Source organism: Vollenhovia emeryi, unplaced genomic scaffold (genome assembly GCF_000949405.1).
Source record: "Vollenhovia emeryi isolate VEMERY1.0 unplaced genomic scaffold, V.emery_V1.0 DF939138.1, whole genome shotgun sequence".
Lineage (NCBI taxonomy): Eukaryota > Metazoa > Arthropoda > Insecta > Hymenoptera > Formicidae > Vollenhovia > Vollenhovia emeryi.
Genome location: NW_011967228.1, coordinates 2,207,601 through 2,233,423, shown reverse-complemented (window position 1 = coordinate 2,233,423; position 25,823 = coordinate 2,207,601). Strand labels below are relative to the sequence as shown.

The 25,823-nt window shown below is 47.0% G+C and overlaps 1 protein-coding gene and 1 non-coding gene across 2 annotated transcripts in view; one reads left to right on the top strand and one right to left on the bottom strand.

The window, feature by feature from the left end:
* The window catches only part of LOC105567425, a 262,739-nt gene that overhangs the window by 213,462 nt on the left and 23,454 nt on the right, over window positions 1-25,823 (top strand). Inside the window, exons 4-9 of the mRNA XM_012022289.1 lie at window positions 193-331; window positions 2,071-2,135; window positions 5,418-5,669; window positions 12,221-12,541; window positions 19,772-20,072; window positions 21,021-21,261. Of these exons, the coding sequence (XP_011877679.1) occupies window positions 193-331; window positions 2,071-2,135; window positions 5,418-5,669; window positions 12,221-12,541; window positions 19,772-20,072; window positions 21,021-21,261 (1,319 nt within the window). The remainder of the gene's footprint in view (window positions 1-192; window positions 332-2,070; window positions 2,136-5,417; window positions 5,670-12,220; window positions 12,542-19,771; window positions 20,073-21,020; window positions 21,262-25,823) is intronic.
* Trnas-aga lies at window positions 24,049-24,121 on the bottom strand. Its single transcript has one exon. It is a non-coding gene; the product is annotated as a tRNA-Ser (tRNA).

Below are 25,823 nucleotides of genomic sequence, written 5' to 3'. Positions count from 1 at the left end.
TTCCGTGATCGTTTCAAAGTTTGAAACTATTCGAACTTCAGAAATTAAACCTTTTCATTCGCGCCGTAGACTGGACGTAGCTTGCGACGAAGTAAATGACGACAAACGGGCGTATTTAGTACACGTATCATGCGGCCATTAGACGCGATGTGAAACAATTTATAAGCCTCGATCCACTTTTTGCTATTTCAGAATGCCTGTTTCCCCAGAAGTGGGAGGGCACGTGGTTCCAAAGTGGCGTGAGGCAATCAATATTAATATCCAAGAACGAATTATCCACCAAGGGCAGGTGTCTGCACAACGAAGGTGACAAGTTTCTCCTGGTAGATCAGTGAGTATATAATCCGATTCATTTTTTCTTATTTGTCGGAAATATCTGCACAATTATTACCAAGTACTTTAAGTAAGATTATCATACGGTAAAAAGAATTGATAGACTACCTTAGGCCGATGGTTTTATTTTAATCCGACGTTTCGACCACGCGACTTGTGGTCCTTTTCAAGGAATTTAAGAATCTACAAGTTTTTAAAGGACATTGCGGCTTAAAAGTGTATCGACTACAAACGAAATCAACATAAATCAAAATACGAACACAGTAAAGATTATTATAAATGCATTTTTTTTAAATACAATATTTTATATATTTTATATAAACAGAATAGTTTAATGTATAGAATTATATTTTAATATGACTTTCTGTTGTATCTCGACTTATCTTCAGATAACAAAGAATACAATAAAGTACGTTTTTCATAGAAGAACTAAGATTAGATTATTTGGATTTTTATTGCTAGCAATTGTAGGTATTTTTTTATCTCTGAATAAAAATTTGTAGGTCAAAATTTGTAGGACAAAAATATTTCCATTTTTAAATTAGTTACATTGTAATAAATAATCGAAAGCAATAAAGGACCAATATCTCTCGAACTAGTTCAATATTGGTTTCTTCGAGTATCGAAACAAAATAAAAAAACCTATCGATATTATTTATTTACTCGTACATGTTTATTTTAATCTCTTTGTGTGTCGCAAGCAATTGTAGCGAGACAATTTTTACTCTGAAAAGTTTCTATGGAGCTATTTCTATACAGGATTCAGATAACATGTATAGTTCATGCATCCAACCGATCAAAGCCTTAGTTACTAAAGCTAATATGGCGAAATCAGTCGACCGAATAACCCGGATTTCTATTTTTTTTTATCTCGAGCAGCGGTTTATTCAATTCTGTAAAATTGACGATATCGTTTGAAAAACGCGCAGCAATATGCTTCGAAACTTTTTTGTCGGAAGAAATTCGATAATTCTTTAGATAATATAAGACAAAACTTGTCACATTAATTTTCACTTAAAAGCAACGCTTATTTAAAGTGACTTATCGAAAGGTAAAAATTGTGCCACGCGATCCGTATCGATGACAACGGTTCTAATTTTTACGAAAAAGAATGTCTCCTCTCGAAAACGGGAGGGAAGGACGCGACCCAGAGACATAACGAGTCTAATGAAGCCTCGGCGGACGCCGAGCTTCCGTTTCGCCGTGTAATGCTCGTGTCACGCGAGCCGGCTCTCCAAGTTTTTGCGAAGATCACTATCGGACTCGCCTGTGCAAGGTGTCCGATCGATATACCGTCAAACGATATGTAAAAAGTTGCAAAAGAAACGCGCCGTGAGACACGACAGCGAAAATTCAAACGTCACCGCATCCCTTCAACGTATTGCAATAACAAAATTGTACGGGGTGAAAACACAACGGGACTGAGGTAACGTTGGCGTAAACCGTTTAATAAAGTCGCGTTAATTATAGCAATTATGAAAACCAGCTTGCTTTTTATTACCATAGTAACGAAACTTTTTTTTCCCCCATTCAACTCTATGGAGATGCTGGACTGACAGCGCAATTTTCGCTGAGATGTTCGATAATTAAAAATGTATTATTCGAAGCATTTCATATTGTATTTTGATTTAAACGTGAGAATCAAATACAGCGGGATATAACTCTTCTCTCTTATCAGCGGCAACGTGAAGAGGAACGCGAATTAAGGCGGATCTCGTCGTCCTTTTTCTGTTTCAGGAAATCATGCTACCGTTGCGTCGTCATTCACGAGAAGCATTCCAACGTTCTGCAGTACAAAGAGAGTAAGTACGAAAGAGTGCGAAAATAAATGCGCAAAGTGCCGCGGTGTCGTCATTATTTCGTCGGGTCGATAACGATTCGCCGCGGTGGCCCTTGAAGAGCCCCGCGTTCATTAGGATGCCGATAATTAAAAGCGATGACGCCGGGAGAGGAAGGGCGAGAGAATACCGAGTGAGTCGTAGCGCCCGAAATTATTCTTCGAGCGGGAAACTTGACGATTTTCCGCGCCGTTGTGAAGAACGGCGAGACATTAGGAGAGCCGTTGCGATAACGAATTCCGCCCCGCGACTACCAATCTCGTTTACGTATCAGACCCGATACACACTATGAGTTGGCTCACGCTCCGCTCTTTTGCTCGTCTCTTCTCTCTTTCCCTTCAGCCGTGGCTGGAACGTTACTCGTAGCGTGAATACTTAAGCCAGCGGCACACGACGCCGTTTTGCCTACTGGATTGCTTGCAAGAGTCAATCGCGATTTAGCTCTAAGTCACCCGATCTAAAGCCAACGGCACACGTATACTATTTTTCCGACTGGATCGCTTACGAGAACCAAATAATAAAGCCAATTTCTAATTGCTCACGATTAAAAAATTGAAAATTTCAAATACCAATAGCATTGTCATTAGACTTCTGACCTGAGTGTTTTAGGTATGAAAAGGTTCTGCTATGCGATCCGCAACTTATCCTGGCATTATTTTGTGCATGAAAGCCAATAAAAAGATTTACCAGCGCAAAAACTATATTCGAATGTGTCGGTAAAACAGATGACTTTAGGATCCCCTTATACTTCATATACCTTATATCTCGTGTTAATATGCCGGGAAAAATGTCCTCTATCAGCATGTAACTCAAATCTTAATTATACTTAAAAAATTGCACCTCGAATTTTGCGGCGCTACGCGATACAAGATTAAGAGTGTAGCTCTTGGATTTGTCACCATCAGATCGAAAGGATTAAGTGACACTTTGATACGCGCGGCGAAACAATTCGACGTACCACGCGATGAGGAAACTCACGGCGCGAAAAGAGAAGTTATTTGTTACGAGCAGCCGCAATTACGCGACGCGTCGCGGGGGTTGCAATTGCAGAACTTTCGCTTCCGGAGCTCGCGCGGCAGTCGACCAGTCCCGACGCGACAATTTTGAACAATCCAGAAATGTATCTGCCCCAATGCAGTTTTATCGATTATCGAGCGCGAGCCATACGCGAGCACCAAGGAGCAACCCGAGGTTTCGCCCGCCGGATGCGATAGGGAGCGCCGGGGTTGCGCCGTGCCCTGCTACCGTCGTCCGACTCGCAGCTCGGGTTGGCGAGGAGAAAAAAGCGTAGGTCAACATGTACGAGCGGAAAAAGAGCGGCAGCGTCCGCGCTGGATCCGCCTCCTACGTCTCGCGTCGGCATTTTTCGACGATTTGTCAAAGTCCCCCGCCCCCCCCCTCCCTCCCGCTCCCTCCCCCTACCCCGTTTTTCTTCTCTCCTCTCGTCGTTTTATCGGGCTTTAATCTGCATAGTGTCACGCCGCGGGCACCGTCGCTCGCAGACTGCCTTCGTTGAGCACAGTTTGTCGTCGGGGGACGGGGAGGGGGTGGAGGGAAAGAGGGAGGGATGAGGGAACGAGACGAAACGCGCCGCGCTACTTGCTATCCTCCCGGCGCGAATCCGAGCAACTCTCGGCTGCGCGCGTCAAAGCGCGGACGCGAGAGTGAAACGTCGAAACGCATTCGCAATATTTCCACGTATGACGTATACTTTATTAAAGAAAACGCGAATCTCGTGGAGGAGGCTCCGGCGCGCGTCTCCGCCGTAGCGTGCCGATAGACGCGCGGGACTTTTCGGCAAATGTGGCGCGTACAATTGAACAAATATCACGCGTGACGTGTGCCGTTGATTTCGGCACGCCTGAATACTTGGTCCCGACACATCCGCGTTGTAAATATTTTTGCCGGGGCCGAGGCTGACGTAAAATTTCGCCAATCTCGCCCAGCGACGCTCGCTCGCGTTGCCGGCAAAACAATCCGCTGGAAATATTGAAATGACGAGGGAAGCTTTTAAGCGATCCGAAAACTCCCGGCCGCCGCCAATAAAGAGGTAGACCGAAGACAAAAGGTCTTTTGCTCCATTTTTCGCTGGCCGCGGGTAACACCTGCGTGCAGAAAAGTTAAGTCTCTTTGCGGAAGCGAAGTCTTCCGCGGCAGCCCCCGCCGCTCTCTGCCGCCGGGGTGCGCGGGGAAAGAAATCGGAGGGAAATATCTTCGGTTAAACTTCCACCGCGGGTATGAACTTGCTACTCAGGAAGATTCGTCATCGTCCAACTCGACCTGCTTCTTCCTCTCTTCTCCGTCGTCCTCGTCCTCCTCCCCCGGTCTCCGGCCCCCGCGTCGCCGGCGATATAAGAACTTTCCGTTATCCGGCAAAATTTTTATTAACGTCGTGATTCCCCGGGGGATAGTCTCCGTAAAAAGAGATGTAACTGCGATTATCGTTGGCTCGCTCGAAAAATGATACGCGCCGTAGCGAGAGATTTGTTGCCGCGGAAACTTTTCCGAGGGCGAAGTGAAGCAAGTAATAGGACGGCTTGTAGAGGCTTTTATTCACTTTACGCTGTACGAGTGATACGTTATCATCAGCGATACGAAATCCGATAACGGCAATATTGCGTTGGAGAAAATTGGAGTTTCCACGATGTTACGGGAGTCCTAATCGTAATCTCCCGAGTGATCGTAACAGTATCCTGTCTGTGGAGCTCTACGGACTTGGGCGAACGCGCGAGCGCAGTTAAGTGTATAAGCCCCGAATATGGCGGTTCAGGTGCATAATTGCCCTCTGTCGTGGAAAATAAAGTCGCCTCCTTTTGTGCAGCTACGCGGGAAATGATATCGTCAAACAATCGGATTCCGCGTTAATTATTCCAAAGTGGCTCGTCTCCCCTTTGGAGCGTCGCGACTCGTATCACCGTCGTGCCTGCATATAACGCGGACGCGCGTTTGCAACAAACACGCCGGATGCATTTAACGTATCTCTCATTTGTAATACATAAATTTCAGGTCTTTTCATTGAATTATTTAACGCACCTACTTCTGTCACTCTCAACGTCGCGCGGTTTAATGCACGACGCCACATTCGCCGGGTAACGAATACGTTTCGGGGAAATTTGGGTCGCAGATTTATGAAACACCGGTCGGATATAAGATTTATTATTAATGTAGGGTATATATCGTGCGCGCGCACGCGCGAGATGACGCAGCCGGGACGCGCATTTAATCTCAATTAATTTTCTCTTGCAGCTTTTTGCCACAGTAGGAACTCTCTGGCGTCTCTCTGCTCGTACATTACGGGGGATGCGTTGCTGTACTCCATGTTCCGCGAGGAGGCACCCCCCGTCGCGTGCCCTTTCCGCGGCCCCATGACCTTTTCCTACAACCGTGGCCACGGCACGTGCTCGAACCCACCGAGCAACGTCGACACCTGTACGGACGACAGCAGACTCCTCTTCAAATATCAGGCCTGCCCCGACGTGCCCGCCTCGGAGAGCGCAGGTAAGAGACTCCTCGTTTGCTCGAAAACCTCATCCGTGTCTCGTGCACGGAAAAACCAAGGCAAAGATAACGAAAATTAAAACGCTGCACCGTATAAATACCAGGGGCATCTACATTGTTTTGTGTTGCGACATTCACTAAAGGATCGTCTACAATAGATGAAGTAACAAGTAAGAGTAGGAGTAAAGAAATGAATCATTTTCGTTTCTTATTTCTACTTCAGCTCTGACGCTTACTCTCGGCGAATTAGAGCGCAGTTCGACTAGAGACCCTGCAATCAGAGACAGAGATTTCGTTTGTCTGAAAAAATTAAGCTACAATTTATTGTTCGGTCCTCGAAGGGCAGAAAAAGTGTGAATGCACGAGCAAGCTTTTTCCTCTCCTCCTGTCTTTTTTCACTTAACTTTCTTTGACAATTCTGGCGTGCATTTCTCGTTTCAACAAAAATGTAACCCCATGGCTTTTCCGCTACGTACTCAATATCACTGAAGATTAAAAGTCTCCGTGTTTTTTTTTTCGCGAATGAGCTTCACGCTTTCATGCTGCTGAAAAACGTGAATACGCCCGGAAATTTTTTGTAAAATTTACCGCACTTTATTTGTAACCGCGGATGCTTCGGAGCATTTATTGTATTACGCATATATGCAAACGCGATGGATAATCGTATTATTACAAATTATGCAAACGCGGGTTTTTTATAATCTTCGCGGTTCTTTGGCATACTGCGTGCGGTACTTAACATAATTCGTAATAAATATTACAACGTGAAATTCTAATCGCGTTCTGCGCACAAGGTATTTTCTATTTCCATATTATTAGCATCGTGCTCTTAAATTTTCTATACATTTATTCTTAAGAAATTGAAATCAAGATTACCGGCCAGGTATCGAGGAAGATGTACGTTTCGCGCGTACATGTACCGGCAATTTAATTTGAACAGCGCGACTTATCGGCGCGATTGATACCTCGTATGCGAGCAGCCACCTCGGCGACTCCAGACCGGCCATCATCGGTTTGTATATCTTGCGCGGTTCAATTAAACGCTCGTTATTCGATGGATTTGCATTTAATAGCGCGGCACAGCGAGATTAAATTTGTAGTCAATATGGGGTTTATATGTCTATTTTTGACCGACGTGTGTTCAATTTAATATATTGCGGTATAATCGATACCGCCGATAATCCGTTTCGAAGCAACGGTAGCGTTGTCAATTATACCAAGTTACAGTGCAAAATGTATGGGCAGCGTCTAAATATTCATCAACCCCGTCGATTCCGGGCCGCTATTAGGGACTGCTATCACCGCCAGATGATAGGGGGGTAATAGAACGGAATATTCATTTCTCTCCGTGAATGTCCTTTTGGTTTAATCATTCGCTACGAAGCTAACAAGACACTTTTATGCTATTCACGTCTCCCGAATGTCTTCCACTTGAGCCAAGGTTTCCATAAATTCGCGTGTCTCGCAATGCGATTTGCGCTTACACACGCGCTACAACTATACGAGGGTGGGTTGAAAGGTTTCGAGCCTAACGTAGAAATAATTTGTTTTTTCGGTCAAACTCACCTTTATTTTTCGACATAGTCTCCTTTAAGTCGATACGCTTAATCCAGCGGTGTCCAACCGCTTTAACCCGTCCAAATAATAGTTGGCGTCTTGCTCTGTAAAATAGGCATCTACGGATGCCGTTTACAGTTTCTGTTTTACCACTAAAATCATAAAATACCAAATATTTCGCTCGACAAGAAAAAACTCATTGCTCGTCTACAAAGGGAACGGGATAAATTGTCATTGCTAATAAAAAAGACGTTATTCACTACTCTACGTCGAAAAAAATTCAATGCTGCCAATTTGAATGGCGAGATCATCGATTTTTTACGAAACCTTGGAATATCTGCGTGTATCCTTGATAACAGGACGGATTAAAAGAGTCTGTGCACATCATGTAAATACAGCGAACGATGTGAATAAAAGAACCGACTGGCGTTCGTGTGCGGCTTTTATACCTGCGTTTTCTTCTATTTTCCTCATCGCGTTTGATCGGATTTACTTTCGATGCGCTTTGGTCCTGCGTTTTCAAACAGCCACCAAAATGGAAACGGTTTCGTTCGAAATCTAACCGACGAATCGTACCTCTAACGAGCACTTTGCGGGGGAAAAAAAGCGATTGCGAGTCGGTCAGGCGGCAGATTTTTCAGAATTAAATCGACGCAGGGATATTACAGTTCTTTTATCCCGAATCGCGCCATTCACGCGAAAGGGGACGTCGTCAACGCCTTCCGTTTTCCCAACTTCGACAACCTGTTGAGAAACCGATTTACTGATAGCGCGATGTATCGTCATCGGCGAGCGCGGAAATTTTTATCCACTCGTTTGAAAATTCATATAATTCGATGTAGCGATTAAAACGTTGCGCGCGTTATAGAGAAAATCGGTTTTATCGTTCGACTGGTGCTTCCGAATTTTGTGACACGTAATATTTTAACTAGCGGACAAACACGCTCCTCTGTTTGCATGCGAATCGATTTAATTAAAAAAAAAAAGAGGAAAGACAAGTTGCACATATGCGTGATTATTCAAATTTTGTAACGCGGCGTACATATATTGTTACACCCTCAGAAAGGATTTCTGTTACCGAGACAAAAAGTATTCTTGACGCATTTATATTTCTCGCAGCCTCAGTTAGTATACAAATAAGACAATATCAAAATAAAATCAACAATTCTTATTCTCCTCTAGCGAATTGAAAAAGATTGACTTACTATATCGAGACAAGAGTAACTTGTATAAATGTCAGTTTATATATTGTTGCGTTTTTAGAATAAATTTTCCCTCCATCTTACAACGAAGTCGGCACCGCGAGATATTCGACAAAAGACGATTCTAGATTTTTGAATTTTTTATTTAAGACTAAAATTCTCCTTTCTCTATAATAAATATGTTTGGCGCTAAATCGATCATATTTTATGATACATTGAAGTGCAATAGCATTGGATCCAGAAATTTTTCCGTGGGTGTATCAGATAGTTTTCAGAAAATTCGACATTTAAGAATTCGTCGCTACACGGAGAGAATTTTTCTCTGAAAATTTACCCTGAAAATCACGTGATCGTGGGACAACGTGGGACATTGTGGACAACTTCGTGACAGTTTTTTTGAAATTTTATCATACATTTGACTAGTAATTACACTTAGTACATATTTTGCTAGTAGAATGTACGGCAAAATTCCAAAACCTCGTAAAATTCTTCGAAATGCCAAACGTTGTCCCGCGATTACATGATTTTCAGGATAAAATTTCAGAGAAAATTCTCTCCGTGATATTATTTTCAAAGTTTCCAATAAATTTTATATTATTGATGAATCAGTTGCCCATTCATCTTTTAGCCACGCGTGGCTGGCACTCGCGTTTAAGACGGCGAAAAGAAAATCCGAGCCTTCGGACGCGCGGGAAGAAAGGCGAGGGCGCACAGAGGTAGAAGCACCCGGAGCGAAATCCAGGAATAGGTCCTTTTTTCCAAGCGTTACTCTCAAATTACTCGGAGATCAAAAAACCGACTCTCCGCGGCGGTCAAGCGGGAAGATAAAAAGAGGTGAGGAGGCGCCGGTCGCGACGGCAGTGAAAGAGCGAGCCGCGAGAAAGAGCCCGGAAAAAGGCAGACTTTCGCGCGGCGAGATGTGATTTAGATACGCGGTCCTCAGGATCCCGGGCTGCCTCTATTCGCGGCTCTAGGTGGGCGACCAAAGGGCGAGGAGGTGAGAGGAAGCGAGAACGAAAATGGCCCGAGTGGCAAAGCGGAACTGAACGAGCGGCTTGAACGATAACATCTCTCGCTCTTTGCGTGGTCTTTCGAGCTGCACCTCGAACGTCCGGTTCCGAACCGATAATTGTCGGTCTCGTCGGTCGCCGAGGAAGCCGGGGGGATATCTAGCCGGCGACAGTGCTCGGAGAGAATCCCGGGTATCGTTTTTCACGCGGAAATCTCCCCGAGCTCTCGCTCCCGCCGAGTCGATCGCTCGCTCGCTCGCACCGTCAGGTCTCTTTCCGCGCTTCTTCCTCGTTCATTCGTCTTCTTCTCCGGTCGTTCCTTTCCGTCTGTCGTTGAATGCCCCGGTTCTCCCAATGGCGCTTTAAAGAGCGCTCTGGGAAGCGTCTTTACGGCGACAAGCGTCGGCGATGGCGCGCCGCGGTCGCTGCGCCCGAAACATTTTTGCCGCGAATAGCCACGGCTATACAGCGATACTCTCGGACCCTACACACGCTCTCGGATCTATCGGGTATATATATCTTTCAACCGCGCCGATCCTTTGACGAGTTTCAGGTCAGCGTTTTCTTAGCGGGAATTTGTATACTGAAATAGTTTCCCCATCCTACATACAAAATAGCATAAAACTCGCCTGGCCCTCGGAAAAAGACGCTTAAATCAAAGCAAAAACGTCCCTCTTGTCGCGCATCACGAGCACAGAATCCGCGGGCTCTCCTGCGTCTCGCAAAATTCCAAATGTAACGTCAAGGAAACTGGGAAAACTGACTTTGTGACTCGTGGAGAAATGATGACTTTTTTGAGCGTCGATTAAATATTTCGAGAAACGATCTTCTGATGGACAAATTAATCAGCGCGGCTTCACATCAGCGTTTTCTTAGCGGGAATTTGTATACTGAAATAGTTTCCCCGTCCTACATACAAAATAGCATAAAACTCGCCTGGCCCTCGGAAAAAGACGCTTAAATCAGAGCAAAAACGTCTCTCTTGTCGCGCATCACGAGCACAAGATCCGTGGACTCTTGCACGTCTCACAAAATTCAAAATGTGACGTCAAGGAAACTGGAAAAACTGACTTTTTGACTCTTGGAAAAAATGTGATTTTTCTTTAGGGTCGATTTAATATTTGGAGAAACGATAGACAAATTAATCAGCGCGGCATTTGAAATTAGTAGCGTGTACAGCGATTATTGAGCTCTCGCTCGAGGAAGCGATACGTCTCTTTCGTTCTATTTTCCCGTCGAGCATGAATTGCTGCGTTTTCATTAAAACTGCACACGACGAATAAAAGTCCAGCGGCGAAGTGAAAATGGATATCGAAGTATGGCCGACGGGCAATGGTCAGTAATCGCAGTAACGTTTTTCACGTGGAAATCATGGCGGTCGTCCGTCTACGATCGCTGGAGGATGTTCGCCGGCCGTCCGGACGCTCCTCGCCTCTCCCGTCTCGTTCGCCGCTTTTTCTCGACCGTTTGCATTGGCTCATTCCTTCAATGGCGTTTTCCAGGAGCGCTATCGAAATCCTCTTTACGAGGCGGCGCTTCTGGCCCCTGCGAATGGCCGATAATGGGCACGCCGAAAGAGTTACTTGAACGATTCGCCAAATCGGACGTTCAGTTTTAGCCGCGGTGTACAGCGACGCACTCCAAAACTAGAGCGATCAATGTCATTCTGTGCTGCGAAGAGGCAAATCGGCGGCGATCGGGAGGCGTCGCGTGCTTCTCACTCGCGCGATATCGCTTGCTAACTTGAATTTCAATAATTTAATCAATATAGAATTTAATTCGTTATCAGCTTCGTTGAGGAAACGTAAATAGCAGCGCAGCAGTTGCGACGCGAGTTCAATAATGATATCACTCCGCATCCAATCTGCTACTGTAGCGACGTTGTAAAGTTTCCGCAGCATCCGAAGCTACGGCGCACGTTCGGAAGATTTTATCCGAGAGCTGCTCTCTCGAGCAACGGGGATCGTTAAGCAAGCGCCATTAAGAGCTTCTCTTTCTGTTCTTTGTCTATACGAGTAGTCGCGCCCGTGTACGTAAGTCGCAGAATAAAACTTTGGGACGTATATCGGGCCGAAGCTACGGCCGCGCTCCCGAGAGCGAATCTAGCGTGTAAAACGCCTGAAACTTGGAAAGCGTGTTTAGCGCGCACCGAGCGTCAAACTCAAATTCATTTAATTTTGTTGCTCCAGACAGTTTAAACATAAGAGCGCGCGCAGTGTCAGGCCGCAACCGTGCTTCCGCCATTATCTTGTAACGCGCTTCGAAACGCTAAATGCGCTTTCGAAGTTTCAAATGCTTTACACACGCTTCCTGCGCCCGCGCTGTAAGAGCACACACACGGTGCTCGGATCTAAGCAGATCTTAACAGTGATCGGGCGCCGTTGACAATTTGCTAGTTTCGCACGTAGAGATCCCGCCGATATCGCGCTCTCGCAGGGGGATTAAAGAAACTCCAGCGGGTCCGCCTGGTAGTTTTCGGGAGCTTTAGCCACTTGAGTAGACAGCGAGAAGAGATCGGCTCGAGGATCGTTCGTAGAAATTCGTAGAGGGGCGGTTCGCCGGATTCGCGCGAATACACGTGAGCGGCCGATACGGGAACAGCATCCGGATTTTGCGCGACGTTCCGATACATCGCATATGAGAAAAGGCGCCTGTTCCGCTCCTGCCGCTCGTACGAACTCGCGAACGGACGGTTGGTTTTGTGGAACTTGCGCTCGCTTAAAACTATACTGTCGGCCCCGAAGGTTCTCTCAACTAGGATATGCTCTTTCGCGCGTTTCAGTGGAGGAGCTGGAATGCCTGGCCACCTGGAAGGAGGGCAGCAGCCGTTACCTAGTCGGTCGTCTGCATCACGGCCACGCGTCCAGCAACGAGGATCGATACCGGTGCTTCGTCTACGAGAAGGCAGGGCAGACGACGGTGCAGAGTAACCTGAACAGGGCGGCCATGGGCATGGGCACCATGGACCACGAGGTCGCCCTGCCGGGCGGCCCGGTGCCCGAGGGCACCGCCGAGGTATACCGGGTGGCGCAGAGCGGCGACGCGACGTGCAACGGTCTGTTCAGTCCTATGGAGGGATCCCGAACGATGACCCTGAGGAAAGGTGAGTCCCTTATTGCGCAGTACAAAATTACATGTTAATGTTCACATTTTTCGCATGTCCCGAAAAGCCCACTCTACATTTTAACTTTAAATAATATCCATCGCGAGCGTTACTTTCCGACAAATTATAAATGTTAATTGGTTAACGCATCTTCACAGCTTCACATTTATGTTCTTTTAACCTCAAGCGCGACGTAACGAAAGCAGACGGGATAAGTAAACTGTACGAATGGGTACAAATTAGAATAGTTGAAAGAATTTTTAAGAAATGTCGATATTACACGTTTTGCCTAACTACACGTATGAGCCTCAGTCGTCATCGAATAGTCGCAGATATTTGGCGGATGGAAACGTTAAAAAGTGTTTTGATTATCGTAAGATATTGCATTGGTAATAAATCGTGTCCGCGAATTGTATCTCCCGTCCAATTGTGTGATTCATCGTCGTTAAAATTTTTCCATTTGTACCGCTCTCGTAGATTTTAATTATTACAGTGTAAATACGTGCTTGACGAGGATTCCCATTGGAACGCGGACGTTTCAATTTATCGTTATTTTCTGTCCGGCTGGATTTTTGAAATTTTTTTTTCTCAACGACTCGCCGCCGCCCGCGCGCTTCCCCCCCCCCGAGCGGATGCTGCGTAACGCGATCTCGCGCCTCTCGCGTAACGTCTTAAAGCGAAATGTGTCCGCGGCACTCGACAATATTAAATTATAACCTGCAAAATGCGAGCCGGAATGCAGTGGCGGTAACGTAAGCGCGTACTTTTAAAGAATTGCTAATCAACGTACGGGGTTTTTCGTTCCATGAATAAGAAGAGCGTGTTTGCACGACGTCTGGCGGGGTCGCGTTCTACAACGCCCCGATCCCCTCTCGTCCCCGCTCGCGCATTTCCGTCTTACTCGCTTTTCATCTCGGGGCTCGCAATCCCATTTCGCTCCGTTAATGGATTCATATATAATTACCGGGGCTTCACGCTCTTGCATTACGCTTGATAAATATCATCGCGAAAGGAAAGATATGAAATTCTCGGGCGATGAAAGCGGGCTTTAAAACCGGCGCGGAGCGCCGCGGAGGGCCCGCGTCGATCGGCAGCGCCGTTCCTCTCCTCGCGGCGTTCGGCCGCCGTACGCTTTTTCTCCCGTTCCGCGACGTGCCCGGTGCGGCGCCGGAGGATAAATAACGTTGGATTAAACAACATCTCGTAATGCCCGCTCCTCCGTAGCCTTTTGATCCGAAACGTACACACGCGGGGGATGTTTCGCAGTCGTAAATATCCCCGTGTTTTCTTAATTTCGCCGTCGCACGTCCGGCCGGATGCTCGGAGGGTCAGCGGCGCTCGATACCCGGGGCGTAATGAATGTTATCGCGACATCCGCCGAAATTATCGCGCGAGGGACAAAAGCGGCTCGGTGATAAACAGGGTTCGGACGTGGCCGTCGCCGCTTGTATCTGAGGGAATCGTGATCGTTAAAATCGGGGGTTGCGCGCGCGCGCGCGCGGCACACGCGTTACACGCGGCCGGGCAGCGGCTATACAGCTATTTCCTATCCGGTGAACGTCCACCGAAAAATAACCGATCCCCCATTGTTATTGTTGCGTAACAGCCAATCTCCCGCCTCGCCTCGGCGCCATTACAATGCCACGTGAGTTGACGTTTTGTTACGTTACCGCCGTATTGTTGAATGGACAGAGGCGGCGCGGCCCGATTATGCTTGATTCGCTCGGGCGATGCGAAAAAAGCGAGCGAGCGTGCACGTAGAACGCGCTCCGAATGAGTTTTGTCGAGTTCTGTCTCGTATCTTCCGAAAATTCCGAGACTTTCGAAACTCTCATATCGCGTCTATAAATATAATACAGCTTAAATTAATTAAATCGACCTCAACTGGCGGTGCCGTAGTAATAGCAATGCCCTCAGCCAAGAAAACTAGAGGCCAGGTGACTAAACTCCAGTGTTGGGGGTGGGTCAAAATATGGTCGCCGGCCAATTCATGAACTACGCGTGCTGGACTTCGGAGCGTCGTGCAACATACTTTTATTCGGACCCAAATTGGAACGTTTACTCCCACAATTTGCAATACAACACACTTTAGACATGATTTCACTTCTTTGACACGACGGTTCGCAACAAACAACGTAAACGAACTTTGGCGCACGCGTAGTTCGTGAATTGGCCGGCGACTATATCGCGAACAGCGCCCATGAAATGCGACCACAGTTTGATCTACTTCCACCACTGATTTAGGCAGGAGTTTAGTCTCCTGGTCTCTAGTCTTCTTGGCCTCAACTAAGACGCGCCATTTACTAAGTTTTCGCGGAGAAAATAACGAGTCAGGACTAGACCAGGACTGGACCGCGTGTAACTGGCAGAAAAATGTCCTTTATTTAACAAGGGTTTAGGCCCTTGTCAAGTGGGATAAAATTCGAACAATCTATCAAACATGACGATATGCCTTTAAGGTCGTAAATCTGACGGATGTATAATAAAATGTGTCGTGATTACAAAACAGCGGTGGTACAGAATAATCGATTAAGGCCCGGTTTCACCAACGTTGGTTAACTTTAAGCTTCGCTTAATTCTTCCTTTGTCTCTTTTCGACTGTTACTTCAGAAAGAGACAAACGTGAATTGAACTCAGATCAAAGTTAAGCGACGTTTGGTGAAACTGGGCCTTAGGCCCGGATTCACCAACGTTGTTTAACTTTGCTTAACTTCATTCGTTCTTTGTGTCTTTTCGGGCTTGAAAGCAAAAATGGACGAAACAAAAATGCAGGCGGTGAACGTTAGACGCGCGCGGGCGAAAGGGGAAAATGCGGGGGGTGAGCTGAAGGAGATCGATGGTAACGCTATTAATGCTATTATTTGCATGACAAAGCTCACGTGACGCGATAATAGGGTTTCCCGCAGGCGATGACAAAGCCCGAGGCCCCGATGATGAATCGCGGTAACCGCCTCGTCCGTCTTTTTTCGACTTGTTTCGCGCAAGACAAAACTGCAGGCACGCGCTAATCGAACGCGTCAACACGCGCCGCGAGTAAGAAGAGCATATTTGCACGACTTTTCCCGCGTTTTTTTTTCTTTCCTTTTCTTTTTATCTTCCCGTCCCAGTCCATCCGCCCGCCGGGCCCGGCGCGTCCCTCCATCCCTTGCCGCCGCGCTCTCGAGTTTGCAAACCCGTATCTTGCCTCGCGCACAGTCTCACAACAAACTTCGTTAACGGATTTCACTCCGGTGGATTTTCGCGATCCTCCCGCGCCATCTCCGGCGCCATCCAGCGTTCCCCTCTTCTCCCCCCTTTCTCTGTCTCTTTGCCGCGCTCATCGCGCGCCTCGCCAATTGCCACTTTCTTCGGCAAATCGTTTTAAGTCGAGTGGGAGTCACCGACACGCGCATAAAACTCACCGAAGAAAAGAAGACGAGGGAGTGAGAGGGGGGGAGGGCGGGGCAAGAGGGCCGGCGACGAGAGAGAGAGGGAGGCTTAAGGACGCAGTCAGAGACGAGCCTTGGGGGATGCTTGTAAGCTTCGCCGCCGTTAATATTACGATCCGCGTCTAGGAAAAAGCGCGAAGGTAAAGGCGGAAGGGCAGCCAGGTGAAGGGACGCGGAAAAATGGATTAACATTGAACCTTTCCCGCTTTACCCTTCGTGCCTCAGCCACCTTTTGTTCCACTTCGCTCTCCGCAGTTCGCGCACGTATCCCGCCCTCATCTTCCGACACTCGCGAGCCCCTATTAACCGCGTCTGCAGCCTCGGTTGGAGATCTGAAGTTTGTTCAATTAGCCCGGCATCTACTTCGCCAGAGTAAATATCTGGGGAAAACTGCGACTTGAGACACTCGCTCGGTTGGGGCAAGAGTCAAGTAGTTAGGCGGACGGAGGGACAAATTGCTCCAATTATCCGATCGAAAAATTTCAGGAGCAACGTTATTTCGAATTGTTGTGGAAAGACGGCGGTCGTGCCAGTTTTCGCAGCTTTCCGCGGAAAGTATTTTAACCCGAGCTTTGTTAACGGTCCGAGGAATGCGGAAAGTGTTAACGTTGTCGCTAATTAATTAACAGTAGTGCAAATAAAATCTGTTAAATCTGCGTAGTAGACAAACGTTCCAAACGGTATAATTTCACAAGTCCTTATTAAATCGTGCAGATTGTTTAAATAAAAAGTGCGCTGAAACGGAGAGGAGGAAATTAAGTGTAACAGTCGCCAAATATTCGCTTGTCCCAGCCAAAAAAAAAAGAGATAACGCACCTTTGTCTTTCTGGAAGATTTGTGCGGCGGACCGAAAAGGTTGTTCGAGTAAAAATTGTCAAAACGTAAACACGAGTAACGCGGTGCACGTTGGAGACGCAAAGAATTGTTGAAAAGCCAGAGATCAGGTCGGAAGACACGTATTATACGTAGTTCACTTTACGAATGTGCGATTTATATTTCGCTCTGTTCCACGTTCTCGGATTATCAGCGCTGCCGAATTGCTCTAACCCAATTCGGTTAGGATCTACAAAAGAATATTGTGGATATAATACAAATGTTGGAGCGTTTGTCAAACGCGATTGCCAGTAACGGTATAAATGTAATATTCGCACACGGTGAAATCGACGTAATTCCCCGCACGTGCGTACGCGTACATCCACTCAATTATTAATTCGTATATAAATTCATAATCATGACATCACGCATATTCCACCGAATTACCGTCGCTTTATCTGCATTACAATTACTTGTAATTCGCTCAAAATTGCACGAAGCTCGATTCAGGCCGGTTAAATTCATTCAGCGCAGTCTCCCCCGTCGCGCCGACCCTGTGTGCCAATTTTAGGAACTTAATTTCCGAGAAAGAAACACAGCGTCGATCGCCGATGGTTTTAACGCCACCGATTATCTCGTAAAGGACAATGTTCAAAGAAGAGCCGATTTTTTGCTCCTCGGGGGAATGGATGAAACCTACTCCGTACATTTTCTACGCATAAATGCAAACCAGAAATGCACCTAAGACCGCCCAGAACTTTGGGGAAAACTTTCGGCAAGCTGTTGACTTGTTAAATAAGCTGTTGAAACGGAACCACTTTTCCAGTTTTTAAGTTGATCGAAACGCACTGAATTGAGATTCTCCCCGAGTTCTCACGGCTTTCAATAATCTGTGATGATAAATAGAAGGTGTTTATAAGCTCTGAGCTTTAGAGCTTATCACGTTCCTCGCACAGGCCGAAATCTCGAAGGATGATCAATCTTTTTGCGGAAAAAGCAGTCAAATGGCGTTCGAGGGAACAGTGCTGATCTGAGAAGTCAGAAACTGGAAGCTAGTAGCAGCCTCAAGTTTGGACTGAATGAGCCATGCTTAAATATTCAATCCCCGCGCTCGCGGTTTCAGATCGATCGCTCGGGATGCAAAAATCAAGAGTGTGCTCGCGACAATTTTGCATTGTCAACGGATGAATTGGAACGGAAGCGCGAAAACGGATGAGATCGCGGGAAAGAAACGACGAAGCTCGAACCGGCAAAAACGCGCGGCATTATTACTATTATGTTACACGTGATATTATGTTACACGTTTCGCCATATGCATACTGGTAAAAGGAGCGGGGTGGTACGTGCCGTTTGTATTTTATTGTTTTCTGCAATTAATGTGAAAGAAACGGCACTGGGACAATATGCCATTTGTATTTGCAGTATAAATCATTTGATGGAAATTTAAATGCGTTTCACCGAAAGAGCGCGATATAGGTCACCGGGGCACGTGTGATATGTAATATCGTACCTTTTGTTTGTTTTTTTTACGCGATACGCAATTAAAAATTTTCACGTCGCGTCTCTTTCGCTCGCGCGTGCGCCGCCAAATGAATAAATTACATGGGTAACAGTTTATCTGACGTGCAATGAAAAAAAAATACGGACCAATCAATAAATATCAGCGGGCGAAATGAAAGAAATGACACGGGGGACCGTGTTGACGCGAGTCTGCAAATAGCGTTTGTCAACGTTATTAGTTTAGGCGAAGCTTGATGGAAACGGGCGAATCGCGGCGGTGACGCGCGAGGGATCGTTCCCGTCTTGAAAAGGGAACGGGGCGGGAAGAACTCGGTTGGACGTTTACGATCGCAGAATTTGTATCTCGGTCGTGGGCGTCGCGAACGTGCTTATCGAGCCGAGTCGTTGAATTATTTCCATTCATTGCCGCGCGACGTGCAACAATGCCTTTATACGCCGTAAAACCCGACCATACGCCGCGCGCTCCGTTAACCCGCTCGGTCGACCTTTCGCCCTCGACCGTACCCCTCCGCCGTGGACCACTCGACGCGAATCGGGTGACCTCCTCTGACGCTTCGGTTTTACGTCCCACTCGGACCGGAAGTGGAACGCTGGCGTATGACACGGCGGGGTTGTTGCATCGTCAGTGCATTCGCTACTGTGGAATGAGAGCGAAACGGGCGAAGGGCGGGGGGAAGGGGGAGGGGGAGGAGGCCCGGATAGAGGCGTATTCGTTGGACCGCGCGGGGTATCTGGTGTACGATTCTGCCTCGCTATCGGAGGGGAGTATCGACGTCGTCGGTTTATCGACTCCGCCGTATCCGCGATACGAAGGACTTTACGGTGAGCGGCTGGTGGAGCCTGTGCGGAATTTTTCGACGGTGCCGCGTCGGCCGACCGGCATCGGTCCGACGTGGCCACCGTTGACGTCGAAGCCGCGGCCTTTACGGACGACGAGCCCGTATACGTGGATGGGACGCGTAACGATCGCCTGGAGAATCGTTCGTTTTACGAGAGCTGCGCGGAGAGAGACAGAGAGAGAGAGAGAGAGAGAGAGAGAGAGACAGAGACGGAGAGGTTCCAAGTAAAGCCGCCCTTTGACCCAACACCCCGATAGGATCCTCCGGTTAACGAGGAAACGCGAGCTTGGTCGCATGCCGTCTAACGAGGAAAGCTAATCGCAGTTTTTTCGTCAGTCGAAAAACTCGCATATTCAAATAGAAGAGGATTTTCTCCGTGAAACGCCTCGGTTAGGATGTTTGGTCATAAAAAGATGCAGCCGTTCGTTCCGTAGAATTAATTTCTTCGTCCCGTAAATCGCATCGAGAACGATGAGGTGTCTCGCGTCTAAATATGGTAAGGAAGCTGTTTATCGATCTTCCGTCTGTTCTACTCGCGCGGGATAAAATTGGCATCGTAACGCGACACAATACTTTTGATTAGACGCGGAAGCGCGTAAACAATTGACACGTGGCGTCTCTTATTTTAGTCTCGTCCCCGGGCGAATGTCGGTTCCCAAATTGGCTGACTGGACACTCGAGCAGCGGACTGACCTGGCACACTCTGGACCTCGGCAGATCCTACACGTTTCATCCGCGAAACGCGTCCCTGCATGTCGTCAGATCAAACACGACTTCGTCGAGTTTCGAAGGCGGGTCCATGGACCTGCAATACGTGCCCGGGCCGGAGGATCAGGACGTCAAGATCCTTTGCAACAGCATAAAGCAGTCGAACGGCCCGCAGACGATGATAACGATGATAACGCTGGTGGCGCACTTCACTGTCGGCTGGTAAGACCGTCTTATTTCTGCATGTCTCATTTAGGCCCAGTTTCACAGTGGCTAGTTAGCTCAACTGGTTGTTAAGTAGTGATTACAGTTACTTATTTTTGGTAACTCTAACTTAACTTCGTAATTTTCCCTCCAACTGTAACTGTAACTTAACTCAGTTACACTTTATCGATAACTAGTAGATAATTTAATAGTTACATTAACAGTTACCTTGTATGTATATTTTAAACCTCCACAGATCGCATTAGGTCTTGCATTTACGCATAAACGCTTTTATCGGCGCTTTACAATTCAAATATAGATTTGATATTTTTCTTTTCGTTTCAAGAAAGTAACTACAACGATTCGTTACTTATCGAGCAACTGTAACGCGTTACTCTTCAGAATTGGTAACTTTAACTAGTTACATTTTTAGTGAAAAAAGAACTGTAACTGTAACTAGATACTTTTATAACGTAACTTTCTCAACCCTGGTAAGTATCTACATCGAGAAATTATTAGGAAAAAGCGGAGGATGCGTTTATAGTTTATTTTTTGTTCAAATTATTCTGTTTTTACAATTCCTAAGGCTCCGATGTGAAATCACCGATTCGAGGGAATAAAGGGACAAGAGCCAAGACGGGATGTTGAGTGACTAGATAATTTTAATTTTAACATTTATTGCGAAAAATATTACCAGGGTATATTATTTTTTAACTCTAAAAAGACGCGTCGCGGCGAGTCGGCGAATAATTATTGAAAATTGTACGAAAACAGAAATGTGTCGCGCGGGGATAAAAGTTGTACGGGGAGAATCGATTCGCGAAATCGCGATGACAATTTGTAATTCTAATCCGCGCCCGCTCGCCCGTAAATATCTCTTCGGGTACCCATAGCGGTCGCGATCGAAGCGACGGGATATATTCGCTCTATGATCTTTACGGATCTTCGCGCCCTTCTTTTTTCCAGTCGGAGCGGTTTTATGTGCATGACATTCTACCGGAGAGACGGCCACGTGATCGAGCTGCAAACGGGAAGCGCGGTATCTAGACCGGAAGAAGCATGCAGCCCGCCGCATTTTCTGCAGCACAGCACGCCTTTTCTCACCTTAGTCAGTGAGTACAATTCTTCTTCGTCCCCCGTAGTTTGCGCCTTACTCGCGATGTGTCTCGTCGAGACAAAGTTGGGCGCAGCTAGTCTCACGTTACTGGTACGCGCGTTGCATCCTTCAGCGTCTCCGCGCGGAAAGTATTGCGATTGTTTGCGACCCGCCGAAATTACCTCGGCGGAGCTCGCGACGTTATCTCCGACCGAGGATCTCCCGAGGCGAGTCGCATTTAGCGCGTGGTACGAAACGGTACCGGGTTATCATTCCAAAACAAGGACGAAGCGATCGCTAAACTATCGGATTAACGTAACCCGATAAGCCTTATCCACCGCACGAGGGACCGCACTCGCGATATCGTATCGATCGCGAGACGCCCATCCGATCGGGCCGATCGGCGCAGCCGCTTGTTCCGCTTGATTTGCGTGGCTGCGGAGTCTTATCCGATCCACGTAAAGACGACTGAGAACGAACCACTGGCGGGGAAAAGAACGTGGGATAGACCGGACGGCGGGAGGGCACGGGGGGGGGGGCAAAGAGAAAAAAGGAGTTGCCAAGTAAAAACTACCCGCACCGCCGATAAACCCGAGAAAACTCCAACTTGGCGGAGAAAAAGTTTTCGCGCGGCGTGGCACGAGGATTTAGAGCGCCGACACTAGGAGGCGGCTGGATCAGAAAGAGGAAACGAGATGGTCCGGGAGGATGGGCCTGGGAGAAAAAGAGTAGTGGGAAGAAAGGGGGTGAGAAAGAGAGAGAGAGAGAGAGAGAGAGAGAGAAAAGGAGGAAATCGGGGGGGGGGGAGGACTGGCCGGACTCGGACGATTTGTCAAAATCCCGGCGAACGACTTATAAGTTACACACCGTAGCTATCGTTGGCCGGTAGCTATCGCTGGTCTTGGAACCGGCGCCGAGTCATTTTCGTTCGTTTATCGTCGCTCGCGTGCGGGCTCGCGCGCGACTCGCCCGCGCCGGCCGCAAGATCGCTAAGATCCGGGCGGGCGCCTCGAGAAATTCAATTTGCCGGGGAGCGTGCCTTGCGAGGCGCGTCACGGAAACCCGTTGAATCTGACAAGCTCGTGATTGAACAGCGTATTTTCTTATCATTTAGGGGCAAGCGGCCCGGCCGCCGCTCGCCGTTCGTCCCGCCGCGACCCGATTGCCCGAGGGGGCGATATCGTGTTCGACATATAAAAAGCAGCAGCAATTATTGCGACCGGCGCAACGGATTAATATTGTCTACGTGTCTACGAGTTGGGTATCGGGCTTGCGAATTCTCTCTCTCTCTCTTTCTGTCGCTCCACGTCCCTCCGTCTCTCCGCTGGTCACAACCTAGCCGATTCCAGCGGCTATATCGGCTGATACGAATGCAGCCCGCGCTGTTCTCCACATTCGAGCCGAGCTCGACGAAATATCGTCGTCTCCGTTGTGCCGCGAAGAAGAAAGCTGCCAACCTTCCACCCCCTTCCCACGGACGAACGACCACCTTTCTAAACTTCCCTCCGACCGTCCCCTCCCGCTCCTTCCCGTCCCAACCCCTTCCACTTAATTCTTCCTGTCCCGCGTCTCACACCCGCCATCTTCTCGGAATACGATCGGTTCCCGTGGGCCAGAGTTGTAATCCCACGGGAGTTATTGGATTCGGTTTGATCCACTGGTCGTTCGTCCCCCTCCCGCCGCGTCCGCTCCCGCCTCTGTCTTCTTAGATCCTCCTCTTTTCCCGCTTTATCCTTCGTTCCGTATCGAAAAGCTCGGTCCGTCGATTCGCGCCCAACGGGAAACCGCACAATCCTCACTCGAGGACCAATGGGGGGGGGGAGGGTTGTAGGGGTTGCGGCGACTGTCGGCAATGAATCGGTGTATCGGATAACGAAACACGCCGCCGTTGACGGTGCTAATAACACGCGGGCAAGATAGCGGCGTCCCGCCGATAAGAATCGCACGGTGAATCACGATAAATTGATGGGGAAACGGAGGCTTACTTGCGATTTCGAGCCGCGATAAATGACGCGAAATAAATGTAATGGAATATAAATTAACGCTGCAAAAGTTAATAACGCGCGTCAGGGTTATTGGATTCGAGATCATCGGCGGTAATTAACGAGCTGTAATACTCTGCTGTACGTGTGCTATCACATGAGCGTGACGCGCGCGCGCGCGCGTGTGTGTGAAAATCGAATAAGCTCGTTTGAATTATTGACGAATCTCGGCTAATAACACAGAATTGTCATTTTCGAAATTCGAAAATGATACATAGATTAGCGCTCAATTATATATTAGATTTCCATTTTCGTTTAGAAATCCCTCTCCCTTTCTCTTTCACTCTCTCCCTCCTCGTACGAGCGTTGGGTGCTTTAGTGGGGCCCTTTTGATGTTTACAAATTCATACGACTTTTCATTAAAAAATATCACTTAATGCATTATTGATCAAATGCATTGATATGCTAGGTTATATGTGCACGTTTGGAAACACATTTAAAAAGTTGTGATATTGTCAAGTCTCAAAGAGCTGTCAAATTTCCTCAAAATATTCTATCTTGTGACTTTACTAATAAGTATTTGCTTGCAGAGGTCGGTGACCTCATATACTTGACAGCACATTTGGATCCTCGTGACATTTATATTTGGATCCTCGTAAAATGTTATATTGGGTAGGCTTCATAGCAGCTATCTTTGCTGGTGCACTACCTTTTGCTTGTATTGTTTGTCAAACACCTTATTGTATATGGCAAAGCAATAAACATAATAATAATTTATTATGTTCATCTCGTTTTTTGTTAAGAGCTACTTTTTCTATAAAATAATACAATTAAAATTCCAAATTTTATTCGACCACAGCCGTGCAAATATTTGTTAATTTACCGGTCAGTGCAGAAAATTTATTGCGAAAAATATTACCTCAGCCAGGGTTTGAACCTGGACCTCCCTGCACTCTAGGCGGGCGTCTCACCAATTCGACCACCGAGGCATATGATATTTGTCGCAATAACAGTGTAAAGATGTTGTCTACGCGTCTATTTTTTCGACTTTAATAAAACTGCCGCTTATTCGTAAAAGTTGCAAATTGATGGGCTATAAATTTCTCGGACCGAGTTCTAGCATCGTGAACACGAAGTCGATAATTAACGTTTTTAATTCCGCCTCCTATCGACACTAATCGAGTTCGCCAGTGGCTTTAAGATCCATTTAATGTTAAAAAATACAACTTTAACATTTCTTCTGCATTTTATTTCATCGGCGACCGGGTCTGAAATTACGCGTACTGATAGGTAAAATTTACAACTACAACATACTGTACTTACATTTCAATGTTTTCTACTTCTGGTCGGTTTACGCAGGAGCCACCTTAAATCTCACGCGCGCGTAACGTTTCAATTCACGATCGCCTCTCCAGTCTCCTTCGCGAAGGCGTATCCGTCAGAGATTGATTGAAGTTTATCGATAATGGCCCCCGACGAAATTTATAGCGAATTATTTCCTTAAATTAAAGATGAAACGTTCGACTCGGCTCGCCTGTCTACGATCTCGCCGCCGGTATCTTTCGCGATTCTTTCATAATTCAAGGGAAATATTGACTTCGATTTAATTCACTGCTCGTTCGCAGTTATCTCTTGTGGTTATCCTTCTCGCGGCGGGAAAAAGCATCGAAAAGCTCAATCCGCCGCTTCGCAAGAAGCAAGGAGCTATTCTGCGGACTGAGTCACGTACGGTTCTCCGGGGAGCCGGCTCTCCGCGAGAGAACGGAGGATAGTATTTATCATTCCACGCACGCGGCGCACGAAATTTACAATTCAGATGTAAAAAGAAGCGGCCTCCAGAGTTTCGTATTAAAGATTGCAATCGCAATCGCATAAACAATGACGCGGCGTAATATCACGATAATACATATAAACAGCAAACTAACGCGAGAAACAAGAGGCGTAAGGTAAGAGATATTGAGACATTATCCCTCTCTAAATTGGATTGCATTGCGCGTAATGCAGGACAATTTTGGAAATTAATGGAGATGTAATCGTAGAACGAGGAGGCCAGGACTCGGGCTCTAGCGTCATTGGAAGAAGAAGAAGAAGAAGAAGTAATCGTAGAACGCAATTTCCAAATAGATTATTTTATCACAGGAGAAAGAAAAAGGTGTAACATGTAAACTTTTCCACCGAACCGGGATTTATTTTGAAATACGCACGTCTTCGAAATAATGTAACACTCTCTTTGCCCGAGGTTTCGCCTCTGGTAAAAAAACCAGAGCAAATTTTACAGTATACGGGCAGAAATCTCAACAATAACAGCCGGTTTTCTCTGTTACGTAACCACGTCCAATTAATTCTATATGCGATCCTCAGAGTGAATTTGCCCTGTTTCGTCGTTCAACGGTGAATGAACGGTAAACGATCAGCGTATAAAAATTCATTTTGACTCTCCCGCCGTACCAGTCAATATGCGGAGCGATTGATCATTCATTCACGAGCGAAAGCTCTCCATCTTCCTTTCTCTCTCTCTCTCTTTCGTTCTCCCTCTCTCTTTCTCTGTGTCTCTGTGTGTGTGTCTCTCTCTCTGATCCAACCGAAGCTCTCCCGCTCTACCACCTCGTCTTCATAAGCTATATAATGTCCAATGCCGCAATAAAGTAGACCATCTACGAGCTATCCGTCTTTTTTCCTACCTTGCGAGAT